Source organism: Lepeophtheirus salmonis, chromosome 7 (assembly GCF_016086655.4).
Source record: "Lepeophtheirus salmonis chromosome 7, UVic_Lsal_1.4, whole genome shotgun sequence".
Lineage (NCBI taxonomy): Eukaryota > Metazoa > Arthropoda > Copepoda > Siphonostomatoida > Caligidae > Lepeophtheirus > Lepeophtheirus salmonis.
The window spans coordinates 30,468,793-30,491,644 of NC_052137.2; the positions used below are offsets into that span (position 1 = coordinate 30,468,793).

Genomic DNA, 22,852 nt, shown 5'->3' on the forward strand with positions numbered 1-22,852 from the left:
AGTGAATCAATACTTAGACGTCCTCAAAAATTTCAAAATTAGTATGATTTGATGAACCGTCTTATAAGGTTTTTATATGTTCGGTTCGAAATTAACTGTTGTATCTAGATCAAATTAATTATACAGCTAGAACAAGAAGAAAAAAAAAAGGAAAAAAGTGATTATCCAATAATGAAAAAGGAATAGACAATGAGGCGTAGTACTATTTGGAGAAGCACAAACTTCAATCATTCAACCTGTTTTGGTGAAAAACATCATTTCTGATGTTAAATTCCTTGGTCATGAACATTGAACGAGAATATGTCTATACAGTTTGTGTGTCCTTTATGGGTCCCACCACGGTTGGACCTAAGAGGTTGAACCTTTGCATGGGTGGCTCTTGTGAACTTGGTCAGGCTAAGACGTGGGTGTCGTTTTTTTAGGGTCATATAAGGGGGCTTAATCTATATCCAAAACACATAATTGTTTTTTGGAGCTCAAGAAGTCAAGATAAGAGGTTGAGTTTTAAATCAAAAAGTGACTGACGTCTCATAAAACAAATATACGAATAACGACGTTTTCTAAATTTGTGATCGGGAAAAAAAAAAAAAAATCGGTGAAAATTGCAGTTTCGTATTTTTTAGTTTAAAAAAAAATGGATTTCTAATGAAAAATAAAGTGTATAGAAATTTGACTGAAAATTTGTTTGCATAAAAATTGATTTTATCTGAAATATCTGTCATTTTCTGAATAATTTTTCTTTTTTTTCTCTCTTTCTTACAACCAACGTCAATTTTTAATCTGTAAGTAGAAATACCACAAAACGATGCATTTTGGACATTCATTTAAAGCTTTTAATGACTACAGTTTATTTTCAATTTCCATAATTTTTGAAACATTTTCACAAATAAACCAGCCATTTAGGGTTATTGTTGAACAACAATATTCTCTTTTTTTTTTGCAATTACAGAACTAATATTTGGTAGGTGTCTGTTTCTCTTTACATTCCCAATAAATGTTATTAACTTTTTCTCCCCACTAGTAGTTCAAAATAGTATAATGCAATTTTCTTCTCGAATTTGGATTTAATAATTTTTTGATAAAAGTAAAAGATGGACTTCCCATCTGCACAAATTTTTGCATCTATATACTTTGGTACGTTATTTGATGTTTATAACATTTAAAAAAAATCATAATAATATATATATATATGTATGAATTATACAGGTGCTATACTGTGATGCTTACCCACACCGAAGTGTTCTAAAAATAAAGAAAATTACATTGACAATTGTAAATGTGATTGTATGCTACATCTTTGTCTATACAACGTTAGGTTACCCTTTCTTACTAAAAATATACAAAGGCCGTGACTATGGTAAAATCTCCTATAGGCAAAATAACCTAAAACTGATTTTCATCACTAATAACCCATTTACATAAATGTGTTTGGATATTACTGAGTATTTTTTTACTATTAACAACTAAAAAACTCTCCCTTATTCATCACCATGATATAAAATATACAAACAAATATTTAAAGAAATATATATATATAATGGTAAAAAGTCTGAAAAATAAGAATACAAAAATTGTACGTGACTCTGGAATGATTTAGTTAATGTTTTTTTAATATTTTTTTGTTTGTTTTTAGATGTATGTGACTTTTCCCATCTTAGTTTCATTGTTGAGAGCGAGGTTTTTTTAAAAAGATTTATTTTGGATTTTCGTCAACACACGTTGAGCTATTTCTATTTTGACCTATTTTGAAGACAAGGAGGAGAAAGGGTGGTGATTCATTTTGAATGTAAATACGGAATTATCATGATGTGTGGACAAATACAAAATATACATTAGGATGGTCTGAAAGTTTATGACTTCAATATGAAGATGGAAACACTCGTAAATAAAAGCTAATCCCTCTAATCCAGCATCTGTTAACAGTTACTCAACAAAATTTCAATCATTTAGGATCAGCAGTTATTATATAACCGTCGTTTAAGTGGGCTGATATGATGGTTTTTGTAAAAATGGACAAAATCGAGTATGGAGCTGTGATTCAATATTTTGTTTTGAAAAGTTATACGCAAATCAAAAGTTCTGTGTACCATCATTTAGCACAGTGAAATTTAGGGCAGCTGAATTTAAACCTAGTCGTACAAGTTTGGAAGACTATGAACATTCTGCCGCCCAAAAACTACTTAAAGTGAGAGTGATATCAGAGGTTATGAGAATGCCAAAAGAATGTTTTAGTCACATATTTTTGATTCCCCTCATGTGGGAATTAAAAATTCTGCATGAATACTCAAGATCTCTGGAACTCCATGAACAGTGGTGTATAATAAATGTTCTAAAAATAAAAGATATCCAAAATAAACGGGGTAATCCTTGCAATTTGAAGGATTTGTATGAGATCAGCTTAGCTTCACAACTTTTTATTAGATCAACTGCAAGCAGCTGTGTAAGGAAATAATCTCAAATCCCACTCTGTATCGAAAGAAAGACTGGTATAAAATGGGGTTTCTTTGAATTACAATCTACAAAATAATCGCCATCATCTATTTATCTAATTCTGATTTTCTACCCAGTCTAATAAACATATATATTGTGGTATCTCAAACAAGGAACAAGAATATCACCATTAAAATAAAGAAAATAATTTAATAAATAACTTGCCAAAAAAAATCTACTAAACGGAATTATTTTCTTCATCTCCCCCCTCGTTTCTTTATGTAAATTGCTTACAAGTAGTAGTAATGTATAACAACAGCTGTAATAAAAATGAAATAACGAATACCTTAAAGAGAAAACTGAATGCACAATTATAAATGTTATAAAGTTATAAATGTATGTAAGGCTAATGATGAAAATCCACTGTAGAATGGGCATTTAAAAAAAAGAAACCGAAAATCACCATGGTAACCCTGACAATTTGAATAATATTTTAGAGGAGAGAAAGAATGATACTCATAACGTTTCATTAGATCCGCTACAATCAGCTGTGACAAGGGAGGAAGGAGAAAAGGATATAAACAAGGACATTGTCAAGAATTACTACGATTTTGATCCCCAATTCTACACTGAGCCCAAACAGAACTTACAATTATAGCTCTGCAACAAATCCTTAAGGTTACGCTCCGAACACGAACGTTTAAACAGGTGATGAATATAATTGAATCTATTTTAGAAAGGATATTCCCTACTCAGGAACTAAATATTAAAGACAACTGCCAAGGAGAATAATATTCATTTTTCAGACTACCATATCCAAAAAAATCGGATGAGTTAATAAATACAAACGATTAACATAACTGTGTATAGACATTTGAATGAACATTATTTAAGAAAGTTAATCAAATAGTAGTTAAAGATCTGGATTATTTATTTGCTAGAATATTGATTAATACATTCAGGGGCGTCTGCAGGGATTATATTTTTTCAAGAGAACTTGGTTTTTGGATTGTAAATTATTTTTTATTTTTTTCCCCCTGAAATATACAGCTGTTTACAAAAAAAGTATTTTTTTTTTTGAAAAAAAAAATCAATTTTAAATTTGCTGTTAAAAAGTAAACATTTCTAAATTTGGGGGGGCTACAGGAGCTGTAGCCCCCAAATTTAGAACCAAAATTTTTTCCAACTTACCCCCTGCGGACGCTCCTTTACATAAAAGTATTGTAATATACATAACCTGCCAGTATATTCAATAAAAATAAACGGAAAATTAATATGGTAACCCTGACCATTTGAAGATTTTTTTGAAGGAGAGCAGCTTAGCTGTAATGACGTTTTATTAGATTAGCTGAGAGCAGTCTTAGGATGAAGGAAATAAACAGAAATCCTACTCTGTATTTAGCAATGATATATAGGCTGGAATTACTCAAATGTAAATCCTTAATTCTACTCTGAGTCCAACAAGATCTTACACTTATACCTCTACAACAAATGCTCATTGTTACTCTTCATTTTTCATCTTGTGATTTCATTCTACGAAGATGTTCTCCGTTTAAGAATGCAAGAATTATGATCACAGATTTGGAAAAAAAACCCCACACTATTCCGGTCACAGTTACAAAAAGTATTGCACTTTTCTCATTTTTCCAACTAAAATATATATTGATCAATGTATGTACATTCATAAATAGTCAGAGAGGGGAACAAACATATGAGTTCATTCAGCCCAAATTTTGGCTAATAATAGGCTGTAGAGCGATTCTATAGATTGATTTTTTAGTAATGCTTACTTCACAAGAAGATATTAAATCCACGACGACCTATCAAATAATGGACAATAAAGAGAAACGGGCACTCACAATGACCATTATTTCAGTTCTAATTTCTAAACTGACTATTTCTGTAAACATATCCCTTCTTTAGTTAAACTTAATTGGTGTAACTCTATTTGACCAATAAAAGAGAGAGGGATTGAATAAACGAAAATAATCTTAATTTCACTATCAAAGAATAGCAATCTTTTTTATATTTATTAAAAAAAATCAATTTACACCGATTGTGCAGTATGTGATGTTACATAAAGAATCGGTTTAATTTATTTTGAAAAAAAGAACAACAATAACTAAAAACAAAAGTCGTCAATTCATGGTAAAATCATCAAAAATATCCTTCACTATTTGCAAACCAACTTATAACATCAAAATAATTTGATTTCTTCCTATTTGATAGAATAAACAAAAAAAAAAAAAAAGCAAAAAACCTCTAACGAGGAAGATGGTGATTGGATCATAAATATTAGAAACCAATCCAAAAAGAAGAAGAATATGCTTATAGTAAAAGTATGTAATGGATATGAAAAAAATCTTACCAAGAATTTGGCAAGAAATCGAAGAAAATAAAAAAAATAAGAAAAAGTGTATGAAGAAAAAAAAAAAATCCTTGGCATGAAATAGAAACATTTCATTATTAAAAAAAGAGGTAGAGGCTTTCCATATTGGGCCTAATTGATTGTTATATCATTTAACCAGATTTTGTGAGGGAGGGAAGAATATCATACATATCAATTACGTGAGTAATCAATTCCTCTTTTGGGAGGAAATGGGAGAATAAAAAAGGCTTTGGTTCATGCATATATACAGGCTAATTGGGTATGAACTTCCTGTTATGTGATTTTTGGGGAATTACTGCTATAAATAAAAGAACTTTCTATTTACAAATATAGCATTGGTGCAGGGGGAAAATCCTTTAAAAATATATTTGAATTCATATTTATATATTTAATTATGCATTGTATAACAATTTGCACCGAAGATAAGCAATAATGCAAATGTCAGAAAGAACAGTTATTACCACAACGACCGATTAAATTTTGAACAAAACGATAAAAGAGAACACACAACAACCATTAATTAGTAAAAGTAGTTATTTTATTCTAGACAACTCATCCATGGACATGAGTATAGATGGGATTTGTGTAAGAGCGCAAGGAGAAGGGTATACATATGGTATACTGAATTAAGACCCTTGTTTATATCAGCTGCCAGTTAGCGAGTGTGCATTGCAATCTGAATATTTTGGATTTTAAACTTCAACAAGATATAATTTATTCATGAAGAATAGAGTTACTGTTACACTCTACATTTAAAACAAAATTTACAACAAAGATAGGTGAAAATTCTTCTTTTAGAGGGTGATGTTAACACGACTGATTGCGCAATGAACAAAAAAGAAGAAAGAGCACACGCATCAACCGTTTTTCCTTTTTTAATCGCTGTACTTAGTTGTATCTTTACACAGATCATTTTTTTACACATTACGTTTAGCGTGAAGAAAAGGGGGGAGCGAGACTTATTTTACTGCATAATTAAGGACCTTGTTTTTATTGTATCTGTTTTATCTATTTCAACCTGCGGGGATAGTCAAAGCCTGTGACAGTCAACTTATAGTTAGTATTTATAAAAACTAAAAATTATCATTTTTAGGAAAAGTATTACATGTTCTATAAAACGGTCATTAAAAATATTTTCTTTACAAAAAACATGTCTAAAATTGTTCACATTTTTTCAAAAGAAACCCAACACCTCAAGCTACAATTGTTTTATTTTGTCTGTTAATATAATAAAAATGTTTAAATGTCATGGTATTTAGTATTCACTATCGAGATACGAATATATCTCGGAATCTGCTCATGGAAAAATGAGAAAACCTTCATTAGATAGTTTGTAATTTTTATATATTTAAAAAAAAATAAACATATTTACGTTTAACAGCCGAATAAAATATGAGTATAATTTTCTAGAGTTTTGATAAATAATACTCGTTCCTCAGTCTATAATTTTTTTTGTTATTAATAGGGGTGTATGTTAATAGTGGGCTGGAGGGGTCGCAGCCCCCAATACCTAAGTTAAAAAAAAAGTCTTTATAATTTTTGTCTAAAAAATCTAATTTTTCAATTTTTTTTCCGAAAAATTATTTTTTGCAAACACATGTGGATGTTTGATGTTTTTTTCCAAAAACTTGATTATTTTTGTTAGTAGATATGGATTCTAAATTTTTTTTCAAAAATTTAATATTGGAATTTTTTTTTTTCTCAAAAAATTACATATTTGAAGTTTATTTTTTCAATTTTATTTTTTCCAAAAAAATGTAAAATTAAAAAAATCCCCAAATTTTTTTTTGTTAATGGCTATGGATTTTGAAATTTTTTTCCAAAAAATTTAATAAGGAAATGTAATTTTTGAATATATTTCCTACAAAAAATTTAATTCTTGATTTAAAAAACAAACTATGGATTTTTTAAATATTTAAAACAAAAAACCAAGTCTGCCCCAAAATATAATTCTGTGGACCCCCTTGATTAAGTACAAACCATTCATCAATTTTAGCTTCGGGTTAAACAATTAAAAGATTGAGATTTGAGTTACATTCTGTTGCTATTGACGTAAATGATTTTGTGGATTAATCTTTAAACTTTTTATGATTAGTAGTTAAGCAACTTTATGATGAACAAATTTCTGATATAGATGATTAATGTATGAAAATGGAATAAATATGTGGGAAGTTAAGAAAACATAATCTTTGAACAAAATCAGGAAAAGGGTCTATTTTTAATTCATATTTTCATAAAGTCCATTTTTTTAAAAACTGATTTTGAGTAGTTATAGGTATTGTATAAAAATTTATGGGATGGTTTATGTGACCCTAGAATATAAAATATATTTTAACACCTTTATTTGATTTATGATACTTTATTCACTCCTGATATAGTCATTTTCAAATCATATGTATTGTGACGATAACTTTTATAATTTAAGTGCAATTATTTGAGCTTCCAAAGGATTCATAAGAATAATTTGTTGATAGAAACGAATGATAATTAAATGAAGTATACAAATGTAATAAAAAAACATATTTTAACTTGCTTTTGTGTTAACGGACCACATATTTCAATTTATGACTGTGAATTTGATCTACAAAGAATGTTTTAATAATATAACAATACTTGGTTGCAAATCCCAACGCAGTCTTCATAAAATAATTAATTACACATTTCAATATTTGTATACGAAATATAAATTTGACTCACCAATTATGCAACTGTGGTTGCTGAGCACCAATTCTCTCTGAGTACTGCTTCGTAGGAACATTAGCAAGTGATTCAATGGACTCAATAGAGTCCTTGTTACGCCTCCTCCGCAAGGGTTTCTTCTCATTGTCATATGCAAACCCACGTGGCTGTAATTTAACAAGAAAATTTGGTCCATTAAAATTTATATTACTACAAATATGAGAGAAAAAATTCAAATAATTTAACTGTAAAATAAATATTTTATACTGTTCCTTATTTTTCACCCAAATTGTCACGTGGACATGGCTCTTTCTGACAAAAAATGAAGAAATCGAAGTTTTAGCCATACTGATCCATCTTTAGGAGCTGTCCTAAGCCTTTATAGTAATATACTCCCCGATTAAAAAGGTACAGTAGAACTTTTACCTTGAAAATAATCAATGCAAGTCAAAATTAAAATTTGTATAAAAAAGCAGATACTAATAAAGAATCAATTTGCAAAAAAGAAAAATGATTGTTAATCATACAAAATTATAAATAAAACAGAATTATACTGCGTATAACGCGCGGATTTTTGTTGTTTATATTTAACAAGAAGTCAAAACATTTTGTTAAATTCGTTTTCCGAGTTAAAAAGAATAGATAATTATTAAATATCTCCCTTATTATATTAAAACTTTTCAAGGATTGCTAATTTCTTTCAAATAGTTACTTTTTTTAATGCCCTATTTTGACTAACATTCACTACTTTCTAAGTCAGCTTTTCTCAAGTATCTTAAAAACGCTGGGGTGCCTACTGGCTGACACAAGGGTCACACACACACACAAAAAATCTGATATTTTAAATTCATTTTAGATCAATACATATATAAAATGAAACGTAAAAATCTGTCACAAGTACCCATTATCAATAAAATGTTGTGTAAATTTCTACAAAGCTCAAAAGGGGTCTTTTTCTCTTTGTATATACTCAAGAAATAAGAACTATACTTCAACTAAAGAAAATGTTAAAACAAAAGAAGGAGTTGAGACTATGTTTGTAAGGAATGATTGTTCTTATTGTTCTATTCTCAGTAATTAAATGAATAAATAGGTAACATAAATTGTTAAAAGTAAGACTAAAGGCTCAGGAGATAAATTGTAATTCATTTTTTCTTTCTCATGGACGTCCATTTTTGTACAAAAAGTAGACTTGTAGAATAGAGTCTCTAATTTCCTAGGGTATTGTTGTTGAGATGGATTCCTGTAAATATTTTTAACTTTAGGATCCATGCAAAATAACCGGTTCCTATTAGTTAATAATAAATAATGTGAAATTACAGTATTTTTTATACTTTCATTTTCATTATCGAGGAGAGAACACTAACGTAATGAGTAACTAAGTAACAATGTACTCATGAACAACGTACAGTAAAACTAAGGATTTGTTGGGGAGTTATCTTCTATAGTAGTAAAGCAAGGTTTGTCGGTTTGTGGACCCCTAATTACTCCAATCAATGCTGAACACTATTGTTTGTAAGTTATAAAATATTAAAGCTATCATCACTGACGTATGAAGAGCCCTTTAACCAGTGTCTTAGGTGTAATTTTTTCGAATTATATTACAACAATCAGACAGGCCTGAGCGAGCCATATACTGTAAAATGAAGGAGTGAATTAATTCTCAATTTCCGCGTTCTCTCTTTGCCCCATGTAGTAATCACAAAAACAAATCTATACTCTGACAATGTTTTTCTATGGATCTTTTTTTTCCATCTAAGTTATGTACCTTCGTTATTTATATTATCTATGTTTTGACAAAGGAAGACATATATAAACTATACTTATATCCATATAAATGAGTAGGCTGCTGATACATAAGTACCTCCAGAAATGAAAAATGACATGTTTTTAATTAATCTATATATTTATTACTTAAATTCGAACATTATTTAAAAAAAGAAAAAAGTAGTTCTTTAACACTCTCTTAGTGAACTGGGATATTATACACCCCAAAATTTATAAAAATGCTTAACATTCCTTTGAATCTACATTTTATGGCCAGTCCTTTTTTAGTATGCTCCTGACACATTACATTTGAGGAAAGGAAATTCTTTATTTGTCATGATACTGTATTGTTTAGATTTTATAAATAATTTTAACCATTTTAAATAAAAGTTTAGTGAATTTAATTAACTGCTTTGTTTAAAAGTTGTTCCTTTGTTTTTCCTTCTCATTTCTTGGATTCAAATTTTTTTCTACCCAAGGATTGAGGCATACAATGCACATCCTTACCTTTATTGTATCATGCAATCCTTCTAAAAAATATAAGACAAAGGCTTGCCATTGAATAATGTGTTAGATAGGGGGGCCATATGAGTGTAGGTACGTCTTGAACTTAAGCAATAAACATGCATGTGATCTTTCTTCTCTTTTCTTCTCAGTCAAAATAATGGCGATCCTTCCAAGTGCGGGCTTAGGAGAGGGGAAGTGAAATAAAAAAGGAGGTAGTCCGATAACTTGTGTGCACCTTCCCTAGTCACCAAGACTATATATCCTTCAATATGGTGGAACAATCTCTCTCTCTCCTCTCGCTCACAATAGTTTGGAGTGGTGGGAGGGGGTGGGGGGGAGTTGGAGTACAAAGGTGAAGGGGCTTGTAATGTGGAGTAGGATTTATTTCTGTTTATTTGCTTCATCTCATTGCTGCTTGCAGCTAATCTAATGATAAACAATGACAGCTAAGCTGCTTTCCTTCCAAATATTCTTCAAATTGTCATGGTAAACACGATCTTTTTTTTTCTTTCTTTCTATTATTTTCAACTATGATACAGATCCATTTCCCTTCCTTTACGTTACAGAGATAGACAATAACAAATTAATCTTATGTGTAGAAGAGCTGGAGGGATAATCTTGGAAAACCTAGTCATTTTTATTATCTCTGTTATTATTATATTAAAAAGATCTTTATAATATTATATCCGACTTTAACTTGTAATCCTGATAATCCAACGGATAAAACTAATATTTATATTCATTGTATATCTAAGAGTTTTTAGAACTTTTTATAAATACATTCATACATTTTTAAAAAAAAGTTTCTATTTTATTTATTAGTTTGTCTCTACTTATTCCTCATACAAAATAATTTTTTTGGGTATGGGTTCTTTCTTTGAAATATTGATTAAGATGACCCCAATTTTCAACATTCTAATCCCTGATAACTAACAAAAAGTGTATATGTATATGGGGTTGGTAATCTAAATCCGGGAAAGTTAAGTATTATTATACTTCATTCCTAAAAATGAATTGAGCAATTCAAAAATCTGTTGTTCCTACATGATGGGGTCTTAATGAAGTCAGTCACTCAAATCAACCAGTTTCAACCACAGCTTCCAACCTGATCATGAACATAGCACAGACCTTGATGAATAACTATTTGTCCATGTTGCCCATTGGTTCGAGAATAGAAGCCTGTAAGGATTCAACAGTGTTATCTGCACGTTTATTGAACTCTCTCCAAGACGCTTCACATATAGTACATAGAACAAGGGGTTCAGATCCACTGAGCTAAGAGACTAAATTTCCTTTTTCCTTTCAATTCAGGAAGTCTTGGATGTGTTTTTTTTTTGCTGTCAGAACGATCATGAGTCTTCCTTACAGGTGTTTCCAACCCATCAAATTCCTTGAAAGACTTGGCAACACCGTTAACAGTTGAATTTAGGAGCTTCATAAGTTTTATAATCTCCTTAGGCCTGCACACGGTACAAAGGAAAACAATATTGACCGCACGGTGTTTGTATTCGGAATGTATCTCAAAGACTTTTTTTTTCCGTACACAGTTTTATCACATAATTCTGATATATGTAATATATAGGATCAGGGTTGCAAAGATATTGAAGTCTAAATTCGTTACTTACCCAAAATTAATTGAGCAATTAACAAATCTTTTTCTCTTACATGACAGGGTCCATAATGAAGTAAATCACTTAGGGCAACCACCTCAAGTTTCTATAACAACCTCCAATCTGGTCATGAACCTGGCAAATGCCTTAATGAAGAACTCCTTGTCTATATTACCCACTGATTCGAGAATGAAAGCCCAAAAGGACACAACAGTGTTTGTGCATATTTATCAGAATATATCTCCAAGAACCCCCAAGCATAATAGTCCATAAAGTTAAGATTCCGAGCGGGTAAGATGCCATATTTCCTTTCTTAAAACATGAAAATTCTAAAAATGTGCGTTTTACCGGGAAAAATTAGCTCTTATTACCCCGATTTGTACAAATCGCAACAATTTCAAAGTCTGACATAACACTGGATCTGTTAACATCAATTTGAGCTCTGTAGCATTCTTTATGGAGTTATTTATGTCCTTTGGCGAGAGGCTACAGAGTACAGAGGCACATAATAATGAATCTGAATCTGATGAGCACACTTTCATAAACATATATCTAAGGGGTGACAAGATATTTAGGTCTAAAATTTAAGATTTAAAATCCCCACCTTTGAAATACAATCTTAATAAGATGAACACGATCAGGGCCCGAGCAGTGACTAAAAAGGGGAGGGATCATTTTTTAGAACTATAGATATGATATGGAAACTGAAGTATTAAAACAGAACCAACTGTAAATTCGAATGAATTTCTCATGTGATATTAAGAGAAAGTATATTTTATAACTAGAACGTTTTTTTTAATACAGTAAATCTATTTTTAAAAATGGGAGCGCCCTTGGCTAATGTTGTGTCGGTTTTATTTATGAGTGAGCACCACAGTCTAGTCCCATTTATCAGTTCATTTTAAAAAATCGATCCCTTGTGACGTGATTAAGGATGTTTTATCATATACTAAATTACTTAATTATATATTACAATCTGTATACATATAAAATATAGTTTCTGTGCGTCCTTTATGGGTCCCCATGCTTTTGAGCCTAAGAGGCTGAAACTTTTCATGGGTGTCTCTTTCGAAGCTAGTCAGGCTAAGACAGATGATCCCATTTTTTTGGGGAGGGGGTCATATAAGGTTGAGTTCTAAATCAAAAAGTGATTAATAGCTTTAAAAAAACAACTGTAATAATGAGTTCATTCTCTAAATGTATTACAAATGAAGTTAACTCAACCTCGATCTAAAAATGGCTAACTATACGAATAAATTTTAAACAAGACATTATCCAGATAAAAAAGCTTCCATATATCAAGATTTAATATTTACTAAAAAGTATTGACGATAAAATTGAGATTAAACGCAATAAGAAACATTTTATCCATCTTAGGGTGTGTAAAATCCCAGTTCACTAAGGGCGGGTTAAGTAGAAATAACATTGACCATTGTCGATATGATTTCCCGCTCCCTCTTTGGCTCGAGCAACGTCGGGTAAACCTTTGCTAGGAAATTACATATGTAACTAAGCAAAAATAATACATGCTTGTATTATGTTGTATTACAAGGAAAATATGAATATATTTCCAAGATATGTGTGCAATGCTCTTAATATATATCAAATATATTTCTGGCTTAATAAAACATTGACAATTTTAGAAAAAAGTCCCAGGACTGAGAGTCCTAAGGACTCATAGGACCGATCCTAAGTCTCATTTGCACTGAATAAATAATGACCGTACACAATACTAGTCATGGTCCCCTTGCTGCCCCCCCCCCCCTTTCCCCACCACCTGAAGCGTGTGCCCGGTGCATTTCTTATATATTCTTATGAATATATATGAATTATGAATAAAACACACTATACAACTTTTATTGACAATATATTTAAAGATAAATTTAAGATAAAATTTTTTTCACTGCTTTGTATATAATATTTCATATACCTCTAATCCACTCATAAAAAACCTTATCAATTAGCAGATAATGTTCAACTTTTATATGTATTTATGTACTCCTATCAAGGGAACGATTGCCAAACGTTCAAACATGAGTCCGTTTAACCTTATTTTTACACTCATCTCATTGTATTTCATAGCTTCTTCAAACGTTAAAGGTAAGATCCCCTTGTTTCTTTTCATAATAAAATATATGTTACTAGTGTTGTGGTTCGGTCTGAAAATCCGTGACCTCTATGAGACTACAATAATTTTCAGTGGACCGATATAACTTGATTCTTTAAAAAAAGTTCTGTCAGTACTCGTCTAAAAGTAAAAGTTGGACTGGATCTGTCTTTTAAAAAAGTAGATTTTTATCGTTCTCAATTAAAATTCGGTCTAGATTGATGTATTTTTGAGAACTTCAGCTGTGTTTCCAAATTCTGAATATTGAAAAAATAATCTCATATGAAGTTAATTGTGCCTCATAAATCGTAGACTGTGAACCAAAAAATGGCTAAGTATTGAAACCACAAAAATCAGTCAACGATTTGAAAATAATTAAATTTCGATCTAAATGACTCGGGATAAATTATTCACTTAAACTCAATTTGTGTGTGTTTGCGCCCCTGTCGTTCCTAGAGAAGGACATCTACTTAATGTATATGGAATTCAAAGACAATTCCTAGGTGAGATGGAGTAAATGTAATACTAGAATGTTTACTTATACTTAATCAGTTCAACTCCATCTGACCATTTAAAGGAATATATATATATTTAAAAAAACAAAAAAAAACAACGATCCCTTATATGAGATTGCAGTCTGTAACAAAATATCAGTCCAAATCAGTCTGGAAAAAATCACTTAAGATAGAACCGTACAAAACACAACTAAATGTGTTTAGGTTTGATACTCGTTTGTGCCTCCAATAGGAAATATGCTTATTGTATATGAACTTCAAAGACAATTTCTAGGTAAGATAGAGTCATTCTAATTCTACAGAGTGGTACAAATAAATCAGGAAAAAATTTAAAGGCTTTTAACGAATGACCTAGATAGGGTGGAACAAAAAAAATATTTGAAAGATAAATTTAATAACATTGAAATATTCATAATGAAATCCGTCTTTCCTGATAACCTCGGTCATACGGCACCTGAAGCTTTGACAGGCCCTGGCGACTTCGTTCGGAATCAGCATTCCCATTGTACTGGTTTTGCACTTTAAATTGACATTCCTTGGATGGATGGAGTAGCCAGAGGAAGAAATAAAAAGCTTCAAACAAGACAGTGCACTTGCTCACAAGGCCAAAACAATAACAACAGCAGAAAGTTTTTACCACAAAATGAAGGCCGGATTTTTGGCCTGCAAACAGCACGTAATGGGACCCATGTGATTTCAATCCCTTTGGGAGGATCGAACATGAGGCCTGTCCCAATAATCATTTATCTGTGGAGGCTTTGAAGAAGTCCATTATCCGTACAATGCTGGATCTGCACAACGTCGGTCGGGCCTGTTAAAACTTCCGTCGCCATTTGCCCAAGGTTATCAAGAGAAGTGGATCTAATTATGAATAATTCAATATCATTAAATTCAGCTCTCAAATAATAAATGAATTAAAGTTCTCCCCATCTAGATTGTTTGTTATAACCCTATAAAGATGATCCCAATTTATCTGTATCACCCTGTATAATGTGTACTTATACTTCATCACTGCAACTGCATCTGACCAATTAAAGAAACATAAAAAATCGGTTTTCCACAAATTCTCAACACTAGTAGTTATTAATAATTTTTGCAGGTCTTAAGTGCTACACCTGTAATCATGACACCAATAATCCTAACCCAAAATGCATTACACATCCTGAGACTCAAACATCAAGTGTCTGCAACAATCCGGAGCATGATCATTGCTATACCCGTAAAATAGTTAAAATCAATGGGGATGAGATGTATTTCACTCGTGCTTGTTGTAAAATTGGAGAAGCAAATGTGTGTCCACGAGGGAGTGCCGTAAGTAAAGATGATGATGGTGTATATATCACATATAGGAGTCGTTGTAAAGGAGATCTCTGTAATCGTGGGGATGGAACGTCATCACAGAACGGAAGTGATGACGAAGTAGGAGGAGCCGTTATTTTAGTGCCAGGAGCCCCTGGGAATGCTATCAAAAATACTCCGATGTTGGGAACTTTGGGGCTTCTTGGGACCATACTTCTGTATACAATCCTAGAGTAAAGTTGTGAATACTTTTTTTTACACCTCAGATCCTACAAATAAATGAGATCCAACTTTGTGGTAACGAATAACCTTTTTTATTTTTCTCAAAATAACTTTCATTGTCTCATAATCTGTGTCTCATTCATGCTACATAAGTTTAGAGTTGTTAAAAAAGGGTGATTAAAGAGATCGCCCCCTTGATATTGTGGGTTCCTTAAAAATAAATAGCAACTTTTATTTTCACCGTTCAAATCCAAATCCTGCACAACCTTCTTCCAAAAATTCTAGTTTTGTTTCCCTGAATTAACATAACTATTTGAATCTTGACTTTTCAATATTCTCAGTACCATCAACTAAGGTTCTATTATTTGCATGTCAATAACGGATTTTATCAAGATACTCTTGAAATGAATGGCTGTATTATAGCTAGATTTGTGATTTGTGTAGGAACTCGAAGAGAAGGCGAAAACTAAACATATTATACTAATGACTTAATGAATTGTTAATATCAGCTACCTTTTATATGATTTTGAGAGGAGGGGGGAGAGAATATTAATTACAGCTATAAATGGAGAACTTTCTACATTTAAGATAGCTTTTTTCACAAGAACAATATAGGTGATAATTCTTCTTTCAGAGGGAGATGCTGACACCAGGACAAATAAACGTAAATTACGACAAAAATCTTCCTCTTCCTATGCCAGCCGGTCGTATATTTGGTATCAAGGCTGCGAGTACCTGCAGCACATATTTCACTTTGAAAATAAAAATCATTTAAGTGTATTTACCCATTTGGTTGTTATTATAGTAACAATTTTGATTAATCTTTCCTAATTAAAAACAAAAAATAAATCAATATTATACCTAAACTAGATATGTAAGAAAAATACTCTTTTGTGAATGAAAACTTAATTATTCATTGTTCAAATAAAGTCATTTGTCATAAAAAATGTTGAGCCAGTGAGGCGTATTTCTTTTCAAACAAAACCCTTAAAATATGTTGGTTTTTATATTTTTTTAATTGTATTGTCTCAACATTGGCTGATTGCATATCAAATATAAGCATATAATTTTACAAAGAATATACTAATTTTTATGGGGTTTAATAGTTAAAAAAACTCAAAAAAGTTGAAATTAAAAAAAAAAAAAAAAAAAAAAATTACTGATTTTCTAATCAGTGGGTCCAGAACAAATTGACTTGAATATGGAATTCAAAAGATTTTTGAAGTAGTAAAATTTTGTTGAGTTATGGGGTTATTAGTTGATCTGATTATTTCATTTTTTTAGATTAGTATTCAAGGTTGGGCCCGGTTCAGCAGCTCTATGGGCTCTGGTTTGTCCATTTCAACGGTTTCGGCCTGGGTTATTTTTTATACATGCTCCGTTGGGTAAAAAAGGCACTTAAAACAAGATACATCGCTAGAAAATTCGGACCCATAAATTTATATTAGATACAAACAGAACCGGAGCTACCTTATACGCAGAGTACGTAGTGCCCCAAGTTACAATAGGGGCCCCAAAAATTAAGGTTCCTAATACATTGAATTTCACAGGAAGATGGAGAATTGATGATTATTTTCAGTCTACACATATGTCTACACATCCATAGTAGACATGTTTCGTATAAAGGGGGGCTCAGCTAAAAATGTATTGGTGTAGGGGATCTTGGTATAGTAAAGTTTGGGAAACCGTGACTTAAGAAATATTATAGTTTTATCCGACATCCTTAGTATTGGACCCGGATCCATAATTGAGCCAACACCTTCCTTTTTTCTTTGTTACTTTTTTCGAGGAAAGGTTGCGTGACACAATAAATGTAACGACGTATTTCATTTACATAAAATTATGTATATGGAATATTAAAAGATTATTAATATAACAAAAAATACAACAAACGAAAATAAGTATCAGAACCGAGACCGATAATCAATATTTTACATTCTTGGTTCCGGTCTTGCTTCGACTTTGTCTCGAGAACCAAAACTGCTAGACTTATAAGGGGACTATTTTTTATGTCCTGAGTTTTGCTTTGGGATCTGAACAAACTGTGACTTCATCCAGATCCTTCATGAATGCAGCATGCCAGAGCTTCCCCACTGCTCATACAAGAGCTTAGGTGACTAATATGAAAATTTTTGTTTGTAGGGAGGTGTCCAGATGAATAAATACGATTAATCATCAAGAAGGGTTTTGCTAAGTTGAAATTTAAAAATTCTTTAAACGTGATCAACTCCAGAATTGATTATGCTAGAGGAGTATTATAGTTGATGCCGTTGTTTTTAAATGTTGCAATGTAATTTTTTTTATTCCTTATCAAGATTCGTCGGTTCAAAGAAAATGAAGTAATAATTATTTGATAGTGAATCTTTCATTAAAAAGTCCCTTTTTACTTACTAAAATAAAATAAATTAAACCTACCACATTCGTACTTATATATATATATATTAAAGATTAAGATGGGATCTTATAGGTAGGTTTTTCTTTATTTACATACCTACATTCATTTAGGTTAATTGCTACAAAATGAAAGGATCAGAACTTAGTTAGTCTTTTTCCTTTACATATTAATATCTAGGTTTGTAAATCCTGAGCATTTTTTATCCTACTAGTTTTGTTGTTATTGACGAGATGAATGTTGTTGTTTTATTTTCTGTAGCAATTATAATTGTTCTTTAATTCTTGAAGATAGAGTTTACACAGGAGAAATGAATATAAGCCTTTAGAGGACTATATCCTTCAACATTCTTTTTTCATCTCGCCCAGTTAAGTTGGAGTGCAAGAGTGTAGGGTTTGTGATATGATAAATATGGTGTTGTACATATATATATATAAGTGTGTTGGAATTGGCATAATTAAATTTATACATTGTCACCATATATTATGATTTATAAATGTAAATAATGGTGCTCATAACTAAATACTGTTGATTGTCCCACCTAAAGGTTATACATATGTATATGTTTATTTTATTTATTGAGCCTGTTCATAATTACCCAATATTCATTTGTATTTATTATTGTATGAGGTATAGTATTTTGAATAAATAATTGAGAGGTAGGAATTTCAAGATGAATATTCTCTGATGTTTTAGCCTTAAAATAAGTAGTTTTTCAATGACTTAAGTTTAACCCAACTTAGTACCAAATGGATGTAATGCGAATGTTCATCTCGGATCCTGCTCATTCCCAAACATTAGAATTGAGTAAAGACATTCTCTAATTTCTGCCTATATCCTTGATAGATACGAAGTGGAATTTATGTTCACTTTGTAGATTTAAAGTTTGAAATTAAGTACACTTATCCTAACGTTATATCATTAATGAAAGGGTGTGGTTATTCAAAAATAACAACATATATTTAAAGGGTTTCAAAGGGGGTTTTCTCCTTTGAATTTCAATAAATAAAGTATTAATCACAAATAACCCAGTGGCGTCTAACGGAGAACAAAGAATCTCTTGTTCTTCTATTATTTTTCTCTTCTACAATTTCCTTCCTCTCACGGCTGTTTGCAAATGATCTAATACAACGTCATGCTACTAGCTAAGCTGCCTTTTCCACAATACTATTCAAATTGTAAGGATTACCACATTCATTTTCAGTTTTTCTATTTTTACATACCGATAAATTCTTAATAGTTTACATATTGCTTCTTCATAAAAATATTTGAAGTCCATTATCAGAATCAGGACTTGATATCTTTTATTATTATAAAAAAATATATATATTAAACATTTTTATTTTATTTGTTATTATGATTCCGTTGTTCGTGAGAAGAGAACATGTATGTATAAAATGTCACTCCGAGCGTTCCTATAGATGCATGTTTTAAATACCAAAAACTCTACTACATAATTACAAAATATGTACTCTCATTCTCAACATCTCCTTTTTTTGGAAAACAAAATATGGACACCCTAGCTCAAAAAGTGGAGTTATATAGACCCCTTGTTGCACGGACTTTGGTAATGCTTAATTCTGAGCAACTTCCTATGTGTTAAGCCGGAAGAACTAAAATAATTGGTTTTAAAATAACAGAGAAGCTCATTTGAAGAGAAAGCACTGAAAGGCAGTAGAAAAATAGAGATTTGGACATTTTATACATTTTTTTTCCTTAACCCATTTCAACCACTTGTGTCCCTAAGTATAAAGACGTTATAGTTCTTATGAAATGTGTTTTTTATGTTTCACACAGAATGTTTTATCACTTTATTCCATTATAAGGTATTTTCTCACTCAAAACCATATGTAGAATAATATCTTCTCTATAAGAAAATCTAATGAATTTTTCTCTTTTCAACTTATTCTTACAATAAGAATATTGTCAGGGCTCTAAAAAAGAAAAGACGCAGAACATTAAGGTGGTAACCCTGACAGCTGTCATGATGTTTCATTAGATATGCTATGAGTAGCAACCAGAAGAAGAAACTAAACAAAAATCCCACTCTGTATCTTACATGGACTTTGGCAGGAATTACGCCTATTTCTATCATCAATTCTACTTTGAGTCTAACAAGGACTCACACATAGAAACAGTGATGCTAATCGGGAGGATTTTGACAATTTATTTTCAATAAAAGAAAGGAAAATCAACTCTTACTATTAAAATTAATTTTTGGAATAGAGCAGCTTAGCTTTTATGACGTTTCATTAGATCAGATAAAAATAGCTGGGGCAAGGGGGGAGAAGGAGATGGAAATAAATATGGACATAGCCAAGAATATTTCCAATGTCGTTCCTCAATTCTACTATGTGTTTAAAAAAGAGTTACGATTTTAACTCCGCAACAACTTCTGAGGCTAACTCCTTGTCTTTAATAAGCCCACGCAAATTTCACATCTGTTTTTGTATACAAGATAAGGCATCAAAACGTGGATTGTTAATGTATATTTATTTTATCATTAATATGAATAGGTTCAGCAATTATTTTTTGATACTCTGTCCCCACCGTCCTTATTACATAAACAAACTATACTAATCATTTAGTCATTTCATCATCATGAGCGGGAAACAAGCAAAATACCATTACATTTGAGATCTATTATGTAGATGATAGTGTTTATTTGATGAAGATTGCAGACATTGTTAAGTGTTCTAGTAGCCTAGTTAATAGTAGAGCGTTAATAGATGCGTTTGAAGCTGTTTTCTCAACTCTCTCTCATAGCCTTTTAAAAGTAAAGTTTGTAAATCTCTTGATTCACCGTTTTTTTATCCTTAAAAGGCATCTTTAAATCCTTATTTATATCTATACAGTAACACACACCAAACAAAATATTCATATAATCATAATTGAAGGGTACATCATTCATGTCCAACAAGGGTTTACATATATAACTACCATAAAATTAAAACCCCTTGGGATCAGTTATTTCATGCTACAGATTCTAATTTCCTTCCCCCTGGCATTCTTAGTTATAGTAATCGAATTTGGAAAGACGAACCAAAGTTGAGAATATACATATACTACTTAAATATCACCTAACTACATCTAATAGGTAAAGTTGACAATACAATATCATCTCTGTGGAAAAAGAATTGTATTTTCCACAGCTGGAAAAAACCAAGTAAAAACAATGTTACCACTAATTAATGGATTTTAATTATTATAATGTGTTCAAAAAATGATTGTAGATAATATTTATAGGCATATGTTACTCACATAGAGGGAGTTTTGAAGATGCTTCAGATGTAGTTTCATTAATTTTTTTTTACTTAACTTCAAATGGATATTTTGGGTATTTTATTTATTTTTTTCAATAAGATTTTATAATCACTTTTATGATACTCTGCATTGTGAAGGCTTTGACACTTTTTTAACTTTGAATTGAAAATAATTTAAATATTCTTAAGGGCCGATCTCAAGGACAGCTGATCGGACCAGTCCTAAGACTGTACTGGACTGGATTGGGACTCACACAACACAATCCGTTCTATATTTTGTTGTTATGGTAACTCATAAATCTAATGCTTACATTAGAACAAACACCAGCAGATACAATACAAACCAAATACTATGTTATATCAACTTTCCTGAGTTTATATCTTATACCTATTTTATATTTTATGTATTTCTTCCCTCATTACACATAAGACGAAGAAGAATTGGAGGAAGATGAAGAAAAAGAGGGAAATGGGATATTTGAAACCGTGAAAGAAAGACAAAAAGAAAGGGTGAAGAAGAACAGCAAAAGAAAAATGAAAAAACAACAACTATAGTTTGAATTATTAATGTCTAATATAATGGCTGGATATAAAATACTGTGGTGGTACTACATGTACAAATATTTGTAAATCCTTAGCGTATTCTGGTGGAGAATTAATTCATGTCCTTGCTAGATATGGAGTGGGATTTGATTTTATTTCCTTCCTATCATAGGTGCTAGCAGCTAATCTAATAAATCCTCATAAAAGCTGAGCTGCTCTTTTCACCAATATTCTTCAAGTTGTAAGAGTTACCACATTAATTTTCAGTTTATTTTTTTGGCATACTGGTAGATTAAGTTTTATATAGCTTTATCTCAGCTCAGATATCTCGCGCTTATGTCCTACAGAGTAATAATACTTGTGTTTATTCACCCAATCGCAGCTAATTTTACTGTTGAATTTTGATCAATAAAAACGTTATGAGAAGTGCTCCGTTATTAAATATTTGTAAATAATCTACCTCATTCTTTGAGTTGTATAAAATATGACACTCAATCGTCCGATATTTTTTTATTTATGACCATCTAATGAGTGTTTTTAATTTTACAAATCTGTTATCATTACTATTTTCATCACTAATATTATCACAGTTAACTTTCAGAGCCTTCACATTTTAGAACTACGTGACGATTTGATGTAAGAAAGAAGAATGTAGGAATGAACTTGTAACTAAGGCTCAGCGTGTCATATTAAATAAGAAAATAAGGGGGTGGGTGGGTCTGTTTAATATCTGAAGACTTAGAATTTTAAATTTCAACAACATATAATTTATTCTTTAACTATATTTTTTTGACAAAATTAATCTTATAAATAGATGTGTCTTTGAACTACCTTAATCATTAAAGTAGCCGTCCTTAACGGTCATGATGGCTTCCAAGCGGTGTCTGAAAGCCTGGCACCTAATGTGTATATAGTCCTCTGTCATAGCGTCCTAGTGCTCGCGGACAGTGGCTTTTATGAACTCAGTGTTTGGGTGACGTACACTGCAGGCCTTCCCCTCATCAAGGATCCAAAATGTACAGTCGAGGGCCTTGGCATTAGGGCTCCTGGGGGCTAGAAAAGATTTCCAAATAACTCAAAAGTCTATATTCAAAAGAGTTTTGCAATGGAGGAGAGAGGTCTCTTTATT

At 31.2% G+C, this 22,852-nt stretch overlaps 2 protein-coding genes across 3 annotated transcripts in view; one reads left to right on the plus strand and one right to left on the minus strand.

Annotated features, from left to right (window-relative positions):
• LOC121122237 (BTB/POZ domain-containing protein 3) overlaps positions 1-22,852 on the minus strand; it is a 529,811-nt gene that overhangs the window by 28,489 nt on the left and 478,470 nt on the right. For both annotated transcript variants that reach the window (XM_040717226.2, XM_071890025.1), the window contains one exon: positions 7,517-7,665. In XM_040717226.2, the coding sequence (XP_040573160.2) occupies positions 7,517-7,665 (149 nt within the window). The remainder of the gene's footprint in view (positions 1-7,516; positions 7,666-22,852) is intronic.
• On the plus strand, positions 13,309-15,611 carry LOC121121831 (uncharacterized). Its single transcript, XM_040716822.2, has 2 exons — positions 13,309-13,482; positions 15,104-15,611. Exons 1-2 carry the CDS (start codon positions 13,353-13,355, stop codon positions 15,538-15,540), a joined length of 567 nt encoding a protein of 188 aa, XP_040572756.1. The 5' UTR covers positions 13,309-13,352; the 3' UTR covers positions 15,541-15,611.